Source organism: Equus przewalskii, chromosome 17 (genome assembly GCF_037783145.1).
Source record: "Equus przewalskii isolate Varuska chromosome 17, EquPr2, whole genome shotgun sequence".
NCBI classification, from domain to species: Eukaryota; Metazoa; Chordata; class Mammalia; order Perissodactyla; family Equidae; genus Equus; species Equus przewalskii.
The window spans coordinates 51490829-51507950 of record NC_091847.1 but is presented as its reverse complement, the minus strand read 5'-3'; the positions used below and the strand labels follow the sequence as shown (position 1 = coordinate 51507950).

Sequence of the window (17122 nt, the reverse complement as noted above, 5' to 3'; positions counted from 1 at the left end):
GATACCAAAGAAATACAAGAGATCATAAGAGAATACTATGAAAAACTATATGCCAACAAACTGAACAACCTAGAAGAAATGGACAAATTCCTAGACTCTTACAACCTCCCCAAACTGAATCAGGAAGAAATGGAGAATCTGAACAGGCCAATCACAAGTAAAGAAATAGAAACAGTAATCAAAAACCTCCCCAAAAATAAGAGTCCAGGACCAGACGGCTTCTCTGGAGAATTCTACCAAACATTCAAAGAAGATTTAATACCTATTCTCCTCAAACTATTCCAGAAAATTGAGGAAGATGGAGTACTCCCGACCACATTCTATGAAGCCAACATCACTCTGATCCCCAAACCTGACAAGGACAACACAAAGAAGGAGAACTACAGGCCGATATCACTGATGAACATAGATGCAAAAATCCTCAACAAAATTCTGGCAAACCAAATACAGCAATACATCAAAAAGATTATACACCATGATCAAGTGGGATTTATACCAGGGACACAGGTATGGTTCAGCATCCACAAGTCAATCAACGTGATACACTACATTAACAAAATGAGAAACAAAAACCACGTGATCATCCCAATAGATGCAGAGAAAGCATTCGACAAGATCCAACATCCATTTATGATAAAAACCCTCAATAAAATGGGTATAGAAGGAAAGTACCTCAACATAATAAAGGCCATATATGACAAACCCACAGCCAACATCATACTCAACGGACAAAAACTGAAAGCCATCGCTCTGAGGATAGGAACAAGACAAGGGTGCCCACTTTCACCACTCCTATTCAACATAGTACTGGAGGTGTTGGCCAGAGCAATTCGGCAGGAAAAAGAAATAAAAGGAATCCAAATAGGCAATGAAGAAGTAAAACTCTCACTGTTTGCAGATGACATGATCTTATACAGAGAAAACCCCAAAGAATCCCTAGGAAAACTATTAGAAACAATCAACAGCTACAGCAAAGTTGCAGGGTATAAAATCAACATACATAAATCAGTAGCATTTCTATATGCTAACAATAAACTAACAGAAAAAGAACTCAAGAAATCAATCCCATTCACAATCGCAACAAAAAGAATAAAATACCTTGGGATAAATTTAACCAAGGAAGTGAAAGATTTATACAATGAAAACTACAAGACTTTCTTGAAAGAAATTGATGACGACATAAAGAGATGGAAAGACATTCCATGCACATGGATTGGAAGAATAAACATAGTTAAAATGTCCATACTACCTACAGCAATCTACAGATTCAATGCTATCCCAATCAGAATCCCAAGGACATTCTTTACAGAAATTGAACAAAGAATCCTAAAATTCATATGGGGCAACAAAAGACCCAGAATTGCTAAAGCAATCCTGAGTAAGAAAAACAAAGCCAGAGGCATCACAATCTCCAATTTCAAAACATACTACAAAGCTACAGTGATCAAAACAGCGTGGTACTGGTACAAAAACAGGTCCACAGATCAATGGAACAGAATTGAAAGCCCAGAGATAAAACCACACATCTATGACAGCTAATCTTCGACAAAGGAGCGGAGGGCCTACCTTGAGAAAAAGAAAGTCTCTTTAACAAATGATGCTGGGAAAACTGGACAGCCACATGCAAAAGATTGAAAATTGACCATTCTTTTTCACCACTCACCAAAATAAATTCAAAATGGATCAAAGACCTAAAGATTAGGCCTGAAACAATAAGTCTTCTAGAAGAGAATATAGGCAGTACACTCTTTGACATCAGTTTCAAAAGAATCTTTTCGGACATGTAACTCCTCAGATGAGGGAAACAATAGAAAGAATAAACAAATGGGACTTCATCAGACTAAAGAGTTTCTTCAAGGCAAGGGAAAACAGGATTGAAACAAAAAAACAGCCCACTAATTGGGAAAAAATATTTACAAGCTGCTTATCCGACAAAGGATTAATCTCCATAATATACAAAGAACTCACACAGCTTAACAACAAAAAAACAAACAACCCGATCAAAAAATGGGCAGAGGACATGAACAGACATTTCTCCAAAGAAGATATAAGTACGGCCAATAGACACATGAAAAGATGTTCATCATCACTAATCATCAGGGAAATGCAAATCAAAACTACACTAAGATATCACCTTACACCCGTTAGATTGGCAAAAATATCCAAAACCAAGAGTGACAAATGTTGGAGAGGTTGTGGAGAAAAAGGAACCCTCATACACTGCTGGTGGGAATGCAAACTAGTGCAGCCACTATGGAAAACAGTATGGAGATTTCTCAGAAAGTTAAAAATAGAAATACCTTATGACCCAGCCATCCCACTACTGGGTATCTACCCTAAGAACCTGAAATCAGCAATCCCAAGAGTCCCATGCACCCCTATGTTCATTGCAGCATTATTTACAATAGCCAAGACATGGAACCAACCTAAATGCCCAGAAACTAATGATTGGATAAAGAAGATATGGTATATATACACAATGGAATACTATTCAGCCATAAAAAAGGACAAAATTGTTCCATTTGCATCAACATGGATGGACCTTGAGGGTATTATGTTAAACGAAATAAGCCAGACAGAGAAAGATGAACTCTATATGACTCCACTCATAGGTGGAAGTTAGTATATTGATAAGGAGAACTGATCGGTGGTTACCAGGGAAAAGGTGGGGTGGGGCGAGGGCACAAAGGGTGAAGTGGCGTACCCACAACATGACTAACAATAATGTACAACTGAAATCTCACAAGATTGTAATCTATCATAATCTTAATTAAAAAAAAAAAAAAAAAAAAGAATAAGCCGAGGAGGCCACGTTGAGTCCCCTTGAGTCCGGGACAGGTGGTAGACCACAGTAGAGAACGGAGGCTCCAGAGTCACACAGACCTGGACCAAATCCTGGGTCCCTCACTTTCAGGATAAACACAAGCAAGTGACTTAACCTAAGGCTGTTTCCTAATCCATAAAGTGGGGATAATATTAATAACTACCTCATAGTTCTGCCGAAAGAATTGAATTAGGTAACTGTTGAGCATAGCACCTGGCACACGTGTGCTCAATAAATGTTGGTTGTGAGTAAACACAATTGCACTTGTTTTTCCATTTACAATCCCTCGTGAAGTCGGGGGAGGGTAAGCAGGTACTGTTAAACTCATAGCGTAAGGAATCTGTAATCTGGAGATGTTGGGTGACTTACGGGTAAACTGGTAAGACTAGAATCCAGGGCTCCCATGCTCAGTATTACTTTCACTTTATTTAGCAGACTCTTGGGTCAAATGCATATAATCTGAAATGCTGTCATTAAATTCTCAAGATATAATTAATCTCATAAAACTCAATATCTGTTGTTCTGTCTTTAGTCTCGGCCCTTCCAACCCATTCTCCACAGATAGCAGAGAAACCTACCCATTGCAAAGCTGATCATACCACGCCTCCCTTTAAAACTCTTCAGTGGTGCCCCAAATGGCTATAACATAACATTCAAGGTACCTAGAGGGCAGAGCAGAGCCCCTTCAGCCTGACTTCGGCCCAACTCTCCAGCCACATTTACTAGCACTCCTGCCCTGGGCATGCCTTCAGTGTCAAACAGCTTACAGTTCCCTGCTGGAACTTTCCTCACATCTCTCTGGCCCTACCTCCACCCCTGCACCCCTGCCAGGCTAGGAGATCTTCAATTTGGGAAAAAGAGCACTCAATATTATTTTTAGCTGCTGTTAAGAAGAAAGGGCTTGAGAATCAACCTAAACATCCATCAACGACAAACTGAATGTATTAAGGAAAATTTAGAGGAGAGACTACTATGCACCTATTAAAACTCCTGTCCTTAAAGAATATTTAAGGTTAAGGGAGAATGCCATGATATATTTTTAAGTGTAAAAGTTAGGAATTGAAAAATAACCAGAGGGCTAGGAACCAAAATGTTAGAAATAATGATCTCTGGAAGATGTGATGGCAGGTGTTATTTATTCTTCTTTAACTCTTTTCAGTAGTTTCCAAATTTTCTACAATGAACAGATTGACTTTAACAATAAAGAGTCATTAAAATCTCGAGGTAATGGTATAATGAACCCTAAGCTGTAAATGGGCAGCTACATCCATCTTCCCCTCTCCCGAATCTGAGTCATAACGGCAGCAACCCAATGGTTGGTTTCTTGAGCATGTAAACACGAGGGATAAGTGGTAAACTGCTGTTACAGGGGAGAGACAAATCCAAACCCAAGAAATGGCCCACTTAATGCAATTATTCCTTCTGCTAAATTCTACAAGCTTTCATTTAGGGCCCAGCAATCTTTCCAGGAAAAAGCAAAGGCAAAGTTTGTCATATGGTGAAAGGAAAGATTCACAGTGAATTTCTTATTTCCTAAAGATGAGGCTCTCTCAGTTATGCTTCTCTTTTCATCTGATTTGCATTAAGAGGATAGACTTCCTAACTTTGAACATCTCTTGACATATCCCAAAAGAAATCAAAACACTGGGAACCTCCGATTTCAGGATTGCTAACTCGGTCCCCTTGAGGAAGCAAATTTCCCTATAACTATCAGGATTTCAAATTTCACAGCCTCAAAAACAACTTGGACAGAAGACCCTACTAAAACAGGCTCTGCTAATTAAGAGAAAACACACAGCCCCTCAAGTGCCCTCTAGAGGAACTGTGTGGAACAGCAGGTGGGGGCTGTCAAAGCAGCCTACAGGACTGGTCAACAACAACCCCACCCCTGCCCTGGGGCATTTCCTCCTGTCACTTCATTATCTTAAATCGTTTCCTTTCGACTTTACGCCCCATAGCATATGTTAGAAAATATTAATTTATGACATGAAATAAATGAACTCAAGTTTCTGAGTTTCCAACTCATTTGGAAGACTCCAGAACCTGCCAACAATTCTCTTATGTATATATATATATATTATTTTTGATTCTGCTTAGGCCCAACTGACTTTATCTTTTCCTCAACTACTTAAGCTTCTAGGCTTTTAGGGACTTTGAGAATTGCAGACCTACCTAGAATTAGATTTGGGAAACAGCATCTAGGTCATTTCCCTCCCACCTTGAAGCTGATCTCCGATAGACCAGTCTAAACAGTGTAACATTATGTCTCGCTTTCCTTGGAAGAAGAGGTTGGGAAGATTGTATGGCAAGAGGCTTCGCTGTCTCCCTGGAGCTTCTTTTTATCCAGCTGGCCTCAAGTTTATAACATTCTGCTTACCTGGTCACTCCACATCCCTTTGCCCATGGCCCCTAACCAAAGGACGTGCTCAGAGGGAGCCAGAATGCATGTTTCTGCTGGTAAGGGTCTCCACTGTATCTATTTTCTGTACAGTAACCTCTTGTTTTTAGACTTATAAACAAAGCAAAATCAAAACAATAAGCTCCGAGAGCTCATTTTAGGTTTGATTGCCCTGTCTGGGAGCAGCGACAACAGGGCCGTCAAACTGTCACTGTTCTATAGCACTTGCCCCCAAGTGCCATCCAGGTCTGCACCTGCGAAACCGGGATGGGCATTGTGAGTCACTCTGCCTGCCACCACATAAAAAGCTAATTTCGCATTCAGAATGTATGTTTTTTTTAAAACACCAATAGCAACAAGAGTGTGCCAAAAAATTTCCCCTGAAGCTCTATTCTGTTTTTTAAACTACAGAACATTCTTTCATAGTTTGACAGTTAAAATGCCGCAGTTAATGTAATAAACAGAGAATTTTTCTAAGTAGCCTGTCAAAACAAGTGACACTTTTTTTTTTTGCTAGCGAGTCTCAGATTCAGAACAATGGCAAGTACCTTTCAAAGCAACATCTTCATTATACAATCAAATTCTCAAAGTAATCTTCTCATCAAAGAATATTGTGTTATTTCTTTCCCAGTAATTATCGGAGTTCTGCAACCTCTCTGGCAGTGGTGACTACTATAAAATGCAGCTGTGCTGAGTGAAAAAATTGGGGGGTCCTGCTCTGGTCGATATGGAGCCAATGCATCTCATGGCTCCACATTTCTTAATGACTTGGCAGTTTGGGCAGTAAAAAGTCAACAGTTCCAGTACCTTTGAACATGCCCTCAGGTTTCCAGCAGCAAAGTGCTCAGCTGGTCTCTTCAGGGACAGCAGTGATACTGGCAATTCTTGATCAACTAAGCTTATCTTCCTTCTACTTAAACAAAATAAAGTAGAAGCTTCAAAGGTTACTATCATATAAAAAAAAAATGGTGTGTGTGTGTAGAGTTTGGAGGTCTGTCTCATAAAATTAGATTCCTTATTTTTCACTTTCTCATCTCTTGGGGACTGCACTCCAAAGAGAAAGAAAATCTAAGAGTACTAAGTCAAAAGATGAACCGCCAGTCCAATTCCAAAGTTTGCAGTTTCATAAAGTCTGGGAAAATGGGAAAATCCCAAGGGCACCCAAAATGATGTGCCTTGGAATACTGGTGAAACCTGTACTTTAACAGCCAGTGATAGGCTAGAAAAGTCCAGTCTTTGGAATGTAATTTTCTCTGAAAAATCTTTGGGCCACCAAGGATCATGCAATTCAATGCCGTATGGAAGAAAAAAGACGTACACACACAGCATCCCATTTCTAAGGGTGACTCATGAAACCAGCTCTCAGACTCTTGTGAGGGTGAATCAAACAATAAGTATGAATGTCCCTAGCATGGTGCCTAGCATACAGCAGGCACTCAATAAATGTTTGTTGCATCTGAATCTAATTTGGGAGTAGCTCTCCTATTATATTATAAACTCCTCAAAGGTAGGAACCCTTTTATTACCTTTTTAAAAATCTCTTTGGAAATGCTCAAAAATATTTGTGAATCAAAAGGCATTTCTGCCTCCCTTGAAGCAACTAAGAGCTGAGTGCTATAAATTCATTTGTTCATTCATTCACTCAGCAAAGGTTTATTGGTGATCTATTTGGTGTAATGCACAGAGCTAAGGATGTGGCCTTTTCTAACTTCCACACCAAGTTAAATCCCCCCTCCATGTTATATTCTATCAACATACACTGCATTTTCCTTTATAGCATGTAATGCATCTGTTATTAAACAAGTGCTTGCATAACTAGTTGTTTAAGGTCTGTCTCTTGTCTTAGACAGAAAGCTCCAGGAAGGAGGTGCAACCCTCTTGTCTAATTCTGCAGTTTTATCAACTAACAAAGTATCTAGAACAAAACAGGTGTTCAATAAATATTAGTTAAATGAATGAAGGAAGGAAGTAAAATGAGATATGTGTTTGTCTTTAAGGAACTCAATATCTAAAGCAATGTGTCTCAACAGGGGCATTATTTTCAAGGCAGCTCCTTATTTTGTAGGGTTCTAGGTATTGGGGTATATTTAGCATCCTTTAGTCCTAGCCAATGCCCAATGAATGCCAGCAGTGTGGCCCCTAATGCATTTGTGACAGCCCAAACATCCTCACATACTTCCAAATGCTCCACTCCTGACTCAGAACCACTGCATGGTATTAGCTCGAATGAATGTGGCAGCAAGAACAAGAAGGAGATGGATCCAGGAAACGACGAGGAAGTATGATGATGGACAATGGGACAAAGGGTGTGGGGAAGAGGGAGGGGAAGCAGTCAACAGGAAAGAAAGCATGGTTTAGAATGGTGGTGTTCATCTGAGTTCCTGAAGCCCTGAGGATTCTCTCGTGTCCCCGCAGCCACCCTCCCCTCCAATCCTTCAGGGCAGACAGGGCATAAATTGGCTGGGCAGCTTTCTTGGACCCTACTCATGATTAGGTCAGTGAAGCTCTGGCTTTTCTGTTTGATATTTTGGATTTTCCAGTAAAATTTTTGTTTGAAGAAAGGGTTTTGAAGCTAAAAGAGCTGAAAACCATGGTTCTAGAGTTAAGGATGATGGTGCCAACTGGGATGAGGGAAGGCCTTTGAAACACCAGTGTGGATCATTTAGACCCAAGAGAAAGTTTTAACAAAGGGGACATGGTGTGACAAAAAATGATATATGTTGAAAAGCCTTTTGTAGAACTGAGTAAGGGCAGTGAAAGGGGAAGAATCCTGGGGAACGAAAATAAAGTGCACTCAGAGAGGCTACTGTGATCCGGTTTGAGGGGCAGACCTTGGGGAAGCTGGCCAGAGGGACATCTCACTCTTGGAGAGTGCCCAGTGGACAGAGAAGACATGTAAAATTTAACCCTCATCGAGACCTGCTAATAAACGGAGGTCGGCCAACCCAGTGACTCAGAGTCGACATGCACAGCTGGCTGGCATCGGTTACAGGGTGGAGGGCGATTTCATTTTCAGTAGAAAAACATTAGCCTGTGTGAGGAGGTTTCAGAAGCAAGTCATCCCTATTGAAAAGGTTTCCCTGAGATTGAGACTGTGGCGTAGGCTTCTTCACATGCGCCATGGCAAGGAGTCGTGCGCCCAAAGGGAATAGGGGCTCAATACATTCTCTCTGAATGGATCCGATTAAACACTTCAGAGCCCTCAGCTTCAGCTGATGGCTGCCACGGAAGGGAGGGCAAGCGTCAGCTGAGATGGAAGGGAGAGAGGGCCTTACCGGCGGAATGGAGGCCTTGAAGCTTTCATGGAGCAGTGGGGTCCCCTTAAGAACGTGCCTTTAAGCTAAACAGCAGAAGCCTCAGAATGGGGTGAGAGGAAATGCTGAAGGAAAGAATGAATGAATGAATGAATACGAGCATGGGCATGAGGTCTATGGTGCTGACGACCTCTGTGCTATTGCACTAGGAAGAAAGGGGTTGCTGCAGACTGGCATAGAAACAGAGCAGCTTCTGTTTGTCATTGACCAAAGGTTGGTTCATATGTGGACTCGGTTTTGGCATTCTGAGCTAACCACTAAAAATCTCTATAGTTGCAACTCATGCAAAAGGGAAATGGAGTTATCTGGCTCAAAAATAAAATAAAATGAAAAGGGACAAACCCTGCTGTGTCATCCCTTCAGAGTCCCTCCTTTGACCCCGAGTGAGGCCAGGACTTTTGAAATCAGCCTCACTTCCCTCTTGCACAGGCGTGCATGCCTGAGCACTCGGTGGCCTGGATGACCTGCAGGGGTGGGCGACGTGCTCTTACTCACGGTTTGCGGAGGATCATCCTCATGTGGGCATCGGGGCCCATCTGTGACAGCAGCAGCATGGTGTCCTGGAGCTCCTCATCACACTCCTTCTTCTCCTCCTCAGTAGGCAAAGGGGCATCCTCGTGCTCGTCATCCAGAAATCGATAAAATAAATATTTGTCTTGGAAATGATGCTCCTGGTCCACTGCGGGAAACATGGAGGCAAGTGTCAGCTGTTGCACTTCTGCCTCACAGCCCTGTTTACCAGAAACAAATGAATGGTGTCGGGCAAGACAGCCAAGTGGCAGCAAAGTGGTGACACTCCTCACCCTCCTCACTCCGCCTGTCCCAGGGCTGTGCAGCTGGAAGACATGACCTCTTGGCTACAGTCAAGCACCTCACAGCTCTCTCTGACCCGCCCAGCGCGTCAGCCACCCTAGGACTCTCTCAGGAGAACCTGCCAACTTTTCTGAGATGAGCACTTTGACCAGCAAAAATTGCCTTGGTGACCTTTTCTAGCATGTAGGACATATGTCCCAAACAGGAAAATAACCAACTGCCAGATCGTGCTCTATAAAGGTCTTTGAAAGTACAGACTTAAAAAAAAAAAAAAAACCTACTTTTTCAGGATCAAAATTCATGTTTTTCTTTCTATATGGACTGTTTATAAACATGTCTGTCTGTACTTTAAAAAAAAAAGAATAAAATTGTTTGCACAAAGCTGACTAGACCAAGCTTCTAGGTCATATACCCTTAGAAAGATCTTATGGTAATTTCCTTCCAGCTCTGATTTTAAAAAGGTTTTTCTCTTGTTCCCTTTAAACAGAAAGATTTAGATCCTGGTAGGACAAAGTCAGTGAACTGGGCTCAGAATCCTTCATCTTTATGTCCTAAAGCTTTGAAGTCCCCTTTCAGGATGCAGCATCAATACTGTCAAAAGATAAAGAGAAGTGGTAGACCCTTGCTGCTCAAAATGTGATCCCCGGAACAGCAGCATCAGCATCATCTGGGAGCTTGTTGGAAATGCACACTCTCTGGACCTATCCCAGACCTGCTGAATCAGAATCTGAATTTTAACAAGAGTCCCAAGAGATTTGTATGCACCTTCACATCTGAGAAACACTGGCAAGACCATCGTTGGATTCCTAGGTGTTGGTAAATTAAATGAGTGATTTTCATAGTTCATCAGTTTGGAAAAGTAGTCTTCCAACAAATGGCATGAGCAGTTCAACCACAGTCACACTCCAGACCTGCATATCTACCTTGCTCAATTATAGCCCCTGCAGATAGCCAGGGGCCACATGGCAGAGAACATTCCTGATTTTAAATATGGTCATGCTGTGAGTATACATGTTGGCTCTCCTAGATAAGGCCACAGTTAAAAGGCAGCTTCTGAATTCATTACTTTCTTTCATGTCATCAGCCCAGCCACACATTTCATTGTTCTTCATTCTGCCCCTGCATCAAGACTACTATGGAATGCTCAGAATATAATCACACTATCAATGAACTGTGAATGCAAACTAATAAACATAATTGGAACTGATGCACTCAGGCTGCAATTTCATTTTCCCTTCATACATTCTCCCAAGTTAGGAAGGTACAATGGTGGAACATAGCAATCAATAGCATCCACTTACTGCATTTGTATTGCTAAATGAAGATGCTAACTCAGCGGGTCCTGAAAGGGAGCATAATTCTTTCTTGCCCATTTGGGAGTTCAGCAATAACTTAGCCAGGGAAACACAATTAGCATTTCTTGAGGGTTTTCCAGGGACTGTGGCTCATCTTACCATGGGTGAGAACACCATCTTCCACCAGCACTTGCCACATCCCAACAGCTTGAGTCCGGGAGTGGGCACACGGAGTCTGCTGCAGCATCCAGTCCACCAGCTCAGTTCCCACACAGCATTGTCTAAGGGGAGGTGCGACAGAAAGGATGGGAAATGACCACCTTGCAGATGACGATGACTCTTCGGAAAGGAGACCCTCCCAGAGAGCGTAATGCTCTTCTACCATAAGAGGTCTTACTGCAGACAAACACCACACGGTGTGGCCTCAGGTTCTCAAACTCTTGTACAGACCAATAAAACCGCCCAGCTTATGAGAGAATCTTCTACGCAAGCCTGCTAAATGAAAGAGCATTGCAAGTTGCAGCACCAGTAGAGACTGAAGGGCTGCTAGACAGGAGCACTACCTGGCAAGTAATCCCACGGCCAGAAACTCTCTCATCTTGAGCCAGTCCCAGAAAATCTCAGTGTAAAACAAAGGCTAAGCAAAACTCTGACTTCCTTCACCTGAGCCTTGTGAGTTAATGTCTGTAAGGCGCTGTATAAGTGCAAAATTATATGGCACTTTATATTTTCAAGTAATACTACTGATCTTCCTCAGAGGGGTGTTGGGAGAAACAAGCAATTAGCAATGCACATCTCTTTGAAAAAAGTTCTGTGTAATGAGCATCAGCACTTCTACAGAGCCTGTCATCTGAAGAGCTCCAAATGCTTTCTGTGTAGTGTCACACATTCATCCCTAAGATGTCCCTCTGTGGTAAGTTGGTCAAGATGGGCAAACTACATGCACTAGTTAGGAAACATGTAATTATAGACATACACATTAGGAAATACTGCAATCTTCAGTGGGGTGAGAGAGAAATGCAGGTGTTGGTGGCATGAGGGAGGAAATGGAATGTTGAGTCTGAGGGATGAATCGCAAGGGACAATGAAACAAGGCAGGGAGTCATCGCAGTTGGGTCTGAGTCACTGGTGGCCTCCTCTCCCATGCTAAGGATGTCACCATCTCTAGGGCATGGGCTGAGGCTAGGTCAAACCCGGGGAGCTCCTCTCTAGTTTAACCTGGAAGAGAGTCCTGGTACTGTGCCACTTTAGGAAGAGGCTTAATCTGGGAGGAGTGATGAGATATAGCACCAGCTCTGCTACTTATTAGCTATGTTAGTTTGGCTATATCATTTAACTCTCTGGTTCTCAGTTTTCTCATCTGTAAAAGAAAGGAGGAGGAAAAGATGGCCTCTAAGGCCATTTCCAGTTCTAATATTCGAGGAACTCTGAAATCTATCAGAGCTCCTGTGATGCCCTGATTCGGGCCAGATCCTAGACTATTTCAAGAGGAGGATGTACTGAGAAGGCCATTAGATTTCCAGCACTGCTCTGATTACAATCTACATCCACACATTAGAGCTTCAATAGGCAGCGAGGCACCTAGTTAGTATTCTTTCTGAAAGAACTATACGGCCTTTCAAAATATTCCTCTTCTTATTTGTGAACTTATTAATGGAAAAAGTCTTGTAAAAGTAGAGAAAATCAATTTCATGTGGTCTTCAATTCAATGATTACCTTTTCTGAAAAGAGTACACGGAATTGAGATGCTCTCAGAGCTTCTGGGCCCTCATACAGGGTGTGAGAGTCCTGCAGTCAGAATACAGAGCAAAGACACATGGCTGTGCCCCTTGTAGCTGATGGAATCACCAGGTTTCCTCTCCCTTAATGATCTCTACCCACTCTAGAACTGACAGCAGATCTCTGGGATAGTGATCTCTCGGGGTGATACCGCATCTACGGAGACTTTAACACCCAAACGCTGCAGCAATGATATAATGGGGTAAGGAGTAGGAGGGAGGCAGAGGATGGAACTGGGAACAAGGTCTGGGACAAGGAACTCAAACTGTGCTGTAGGAAAAAGAAATCATGCCTCTGGCTTCCAGCTGAGTCCACAGGTTATTACCAACAGATCATTAATTTGTGTCATAGGGTGTGGAATAGACATAACACCTATATTTCAGGGGTTTAAAATCTTAGTACTATGGAGCAAGAAAGAGATTATGGTGGCTGACTTTTAGTTTCCATTATTTGTCACCAAAGATGACATATTTTAATGGAATTTCCCTAACGCAAGTCAACACTTGAAACAGTATAATCACATTTTAAATGGAGGAAAAAATAATAAATTTTTAAAAAGAAAAAGGTCCTTTAACCATATGAGATTTTAAGAGCCACTTAATGAGCTAAAGAGATTGAACTCTCTCTGGGAACATATGACACATGATTTTGAAAAAAAATCTGTACTTCCCTTTAAATTATAGCAGTGTGTAGGGACCATAGACTCTAGAAAGAATGAACTTCCAGGGCTGAAGAAGACTTCCAGATGTAATCATCCCAAATAGTAGTTAGTAAATATCAACATTCAAAGGCCTAGATGAACAATCTTACGAGATGGACTGTGTTCAAGAGAAATGTGCTACTGATACGACCAAAGTGTTTCTCAAAGCCCCTCTCATTTCCAAAATTCTATCAAGAAGAGGCCAATCTAAAAGCAACAAATAAACTGCCGATTTTGGTCTTGTAAACATATTCACGACAAATGCAAGCAAGAGTGTCAGTTTGCGTGGAATGCAGAAAAAGTGATCCAAAGGGGAAGAACTGCAATGTCTTTCCATTTCTGTCCTTGGGGAAGAGACTGGATCTTGAAGCAGACACACCTGAAGGTTTGCTATAGGGTCAACTGGGTATAATTTTATGGGTTCTACCATAGTTGATAGTCACATAAAGATATAGATCCTGCATGGTAATTTTAAAATTCATATTCTAGCTTTTCAATGTGTCTTATGAATCTGGTTCATGTGAATCAAATGGGTTTTGACTCATGCCAAGTCTGATGGGTTCTGAGGTCATGTCTAGGCTAAATGGGAAAGAGAGCCTGACTGATTGCTGAAAGGGGGCCGTGAGTCTGAACCATGGGTGTGGGGAGAGAGGGAAGGCTTACGTGCCATCCATATGTAGGCCATTCTAGTTCCTAAACCCTTGTTGAATTCATAACATCAAAAGTTAAAGATTAGACATGAATCCGTAGTTGACCCACCATGGTTCAGTCATCACAGAAGGTTCAACGAAATCACCAGTAGCCCCAGTCTTTATAATTTTTTAACCCCTGTGACAGCTATAACGAGTCCTTAGTCTACATGATTAGGGATGTAGGACAGAGCTACTATAGGCATACTAGAATGAAATCCTACATTAGAAAGTAAACTCCATAAAGGATATTGCATGTTTTTTTTCACTCCTGTATGCTTAGGGCTTGCAACACAATAGTGCCTGGTGCCAGTAGGTGCTTAATAAATTTGTGGAATGAATAAATGATAGAATGAACAAAAAGATCATTGAATTTGGGAGTCAACCAACCTTGGTTTGAATCCTGGCTCTGCCACTCAGTAGATATGTGGCTTGGAGAAGGAAAACTATTAATCCCCCTGAATCTTGGTTTTATCATCTGAAAAATGGCCATTCACCTACCTAGCGGGTTGTGGTAAGGATGAAATGAGATAATGTATGGAAAGTGGCCTGGTACAAGTGTTCAAGCATAAATAAATGCTCAGTAAATGTTAGGTAAATCTCAATTAAATCCAGAAGTTTTCCTAAAAAACACTAGTAAATAGAAATATAAAAATTTTCTTCTCTGTGTTCATCACAATTAAACCATGTTCAAGCAAATTAGTTTTGGAGTAACTTCTGGGAATATTAAGGATAACTGAAGCTAAGCAGGGATCCAAGACAAGCTTAGATCTTCCAGAACCTGGCGGATTATAAAACACGCTGCCCAAAGATGGAAAACAGGGAAAGGCAAGTTTGTTCCAATTTCACTAAACACGAATGTGAGGGGCCGCAGAATCATCGCACATACCTGTACGTCTTTAGGTGGTATTTCCTATCTCTAATCATGTGAGGTGCTCGAGAGAGAATGGCGTTTCGTAAAATTTTTCCAGCCCTGAGGATCTTCTCTGAAGGGACCTGCATTTTAATCAGGTGGAAGGAGGGGAAGAGAAGGAAGGAGAGTTTATAGAAGGAAAACAAACCAGATGAATCTTTAAATCACTTTCCAATCTGACTCTGGCTTGAAAAATACAACTCACTCATACATGTACGTTGTTCACTTGTGTGATACGTCACTGTTTTATGCTGAGAACCGAGACACCCTGAACATTTAGTGTCTCTAGAAAATGTACCCGAGGTTTCCTGGTGTGCGGCTCTGACACATGGACCACCTCCAGTGGTTACTTAAGAAGCTATCTCTGATGGCTCATCAACCCACCTACAGCCCATTACCTTGGTAATGGTGTTAGCAGGACGAAGAGGAACGTGAGGTTCAATGAGAGGTGTCTGAAAAATAAAATGTTAAAGCAAAGGAAAATTAAACAAAAAGTTCGCTAAAGAAAATTATGGGTTGGGGGATAATACAAAACATCCAGTTTTATAAAACTCAAAATAGAATTTAAAAAATAAGAGATAAAATCTGCCTAAAGAACTTGAATGCATACGCATTCAAAGGGCAAAATTAGACCACTCAATTTGCCAAAATTTAAATAAATTGTTAAAAATGAAAAAAACCAAACAGATAGGAATGATTGGATGTTTGTAGGCTTAATGAGAAGGGACTCCATGTCTACTCAAAGCATAACAAACATCAGTGCAGAGGAACGAGCAAAACAAGATAAACATGAGTAGAGATTAAAATGACCCATCTCAGGGGAGGGGGAAAAAGCATTGACTTAGAATGGAAATGAGTAATTTCAACCTGTCTCATGTAGTTAAGATTCTTTTTCTGCAATTGTGTATTTTTTTTTTTTTTTTTGAGGAAGATTAGCCCTGAGCTAACATCTGCCTCCAATCCTCCTCTTTTTTTGCTGAGGAAGATTTGCCCTGGCCTAACATCCGTGCCCACCTTCCTCTATTTTATATGTGGGACGCCTGCCACAGCATGGCTTGACAAGCTGTGTGTAGGTCCACATCCGGGACCCAAACCGGGAAACCCCAGGCCACTGAAGAGGAATTTGTGAACCTAACTGCTGCACCACCAGGCTGGCCCCTGAGATGTGTATTTTTAGAAAGAAAGTTTTAATTTTTAAATGGCGCTTCTTGGTGGTTTATGCACTCAAGTTCCTAGAACCCACTGGGGCAGCTAGTGTACCATCTCTTCCTTTTGCAAAGTGGTGAACAGTTTTCGGGATTCTGTGACTGTAAGAACAACTCTAGGATCTAGATGAAGCTCCTATCATTATCTACATTCTACGTTCAGATGAAGGTGCTGAACTGGAATCCCAGGGAAAGGACTTGCTACACAGTTAACTCCCCCAGCCGTGCTGAAACCCCTTCCCTCTATTTCTCTGTGATATCCGGTAATGGCATCTCTGAATGGAGAAGACAGTTATATTCAATTAAAGGTGGTGGTAGAAGCATCAATACAACGCTGTGCATGCCACTTCCAGAAAGTAAGAAAAGATGGTAGGTTCACTTATGAGCTTGCAGTAGGCAGAATAATGGCCACCCCAGAGAGGTCCAAGTCCTTATCTCCAGAACCTGTGACTATATTAGATGACACAGCAAAAAGAACCCTGTAGATGTGATTAAGTTAAGGATCAAAACAGGGAGATTCTGGTGTTTGCAGGCAGCTCCAATATAATCATATGGGCCCTTAAAAATGGAAGAGGGAGTAGGAGAGGAAACAGAGAGAGCAGTGAGTAAGACTCAGCCCGATTTTGCTGAGGATGGAGGAGGCCGAGAGCCAAGGAATGAGGGCAGCCTCTAAAAGATAGAAAAGGCAACACAATATATGGATTTTCCCCTAAAACCTCCAGAAGGAACTGGCTGCCAATACCTTTGTTTTCACCCAGTGAAACTTCTAAACTACAGCCCTGTAAACTTATTACTTTGTGCTGTTTTAAGCCAATAAGCTTGTGGTAATTTATTACAGCAGTCACAAAAAACTAATACAGAGATTATTGTACTTTATACTAAAACCCCTAATTTTTGCAAATAGAAAGTATTACATTGAAAATAAAATTGATATCTTTTCTCTCTAGTCCTAATTTTAAAAAACATAACCAATGGGGGAAATAAACATCAATATAATTAAAAATACTTTGTGTACCTAAATACAAATCTACAAGTATAAACATATACCTTCCTTTTTATCAACAATAAATTTCAGATGGGTTGCTGCTTTTACTATTATAATAGAATTAAGGGAAAAGAGAAAAGAATACTAAACTTTGAGAGAAGCATGGACGAGACACAGATTTATTTAGAATGACTGAAATCTCACTGA

General features: G+C 41.3%; 1 protein-coding gene across 32 annotated transcripts in view; it reads right to left on the bottom strand.

Moving 5' to 3' along the window:
• The window catches only part of RAPGEF4 (Rap guanine nucleotide exchange factor 4), a 296774-nt gene that overhangs the window by 77240 nt on the left and 202412 nt on the right, over window positions 1-17122 (bottom strand). For 20 of the 32 annotated variants that reach the window (XM_070580180.1, XM_070580210.1, XM_070580195.1 and 17 more), the window contains 4 exons: window positions 15124-15177; window positions 14702-14808; window positions 10804-10925; window positions 9032-9215 (listed from right to left, as the gene is read on the bottom strand). In XM_070580180.1, the coding sequence (XP_070436281.1) occupies window positions 9032-9215; window positions 10804-10925; window positions 14702-14808; window positions 15124-15177 (467 nt within the window). The remainder of the gene's footprint in view (window positions 1-9031; window positions 9216-10803; window positions 10926-14701; window positions 14809-15123; window positions 15178-17122) is intronic. The other 12 variants (XM_070580182.1, XM_070580179.1, XM_070580177.1 and 9 more) reach the window with 1 other exon arrangement.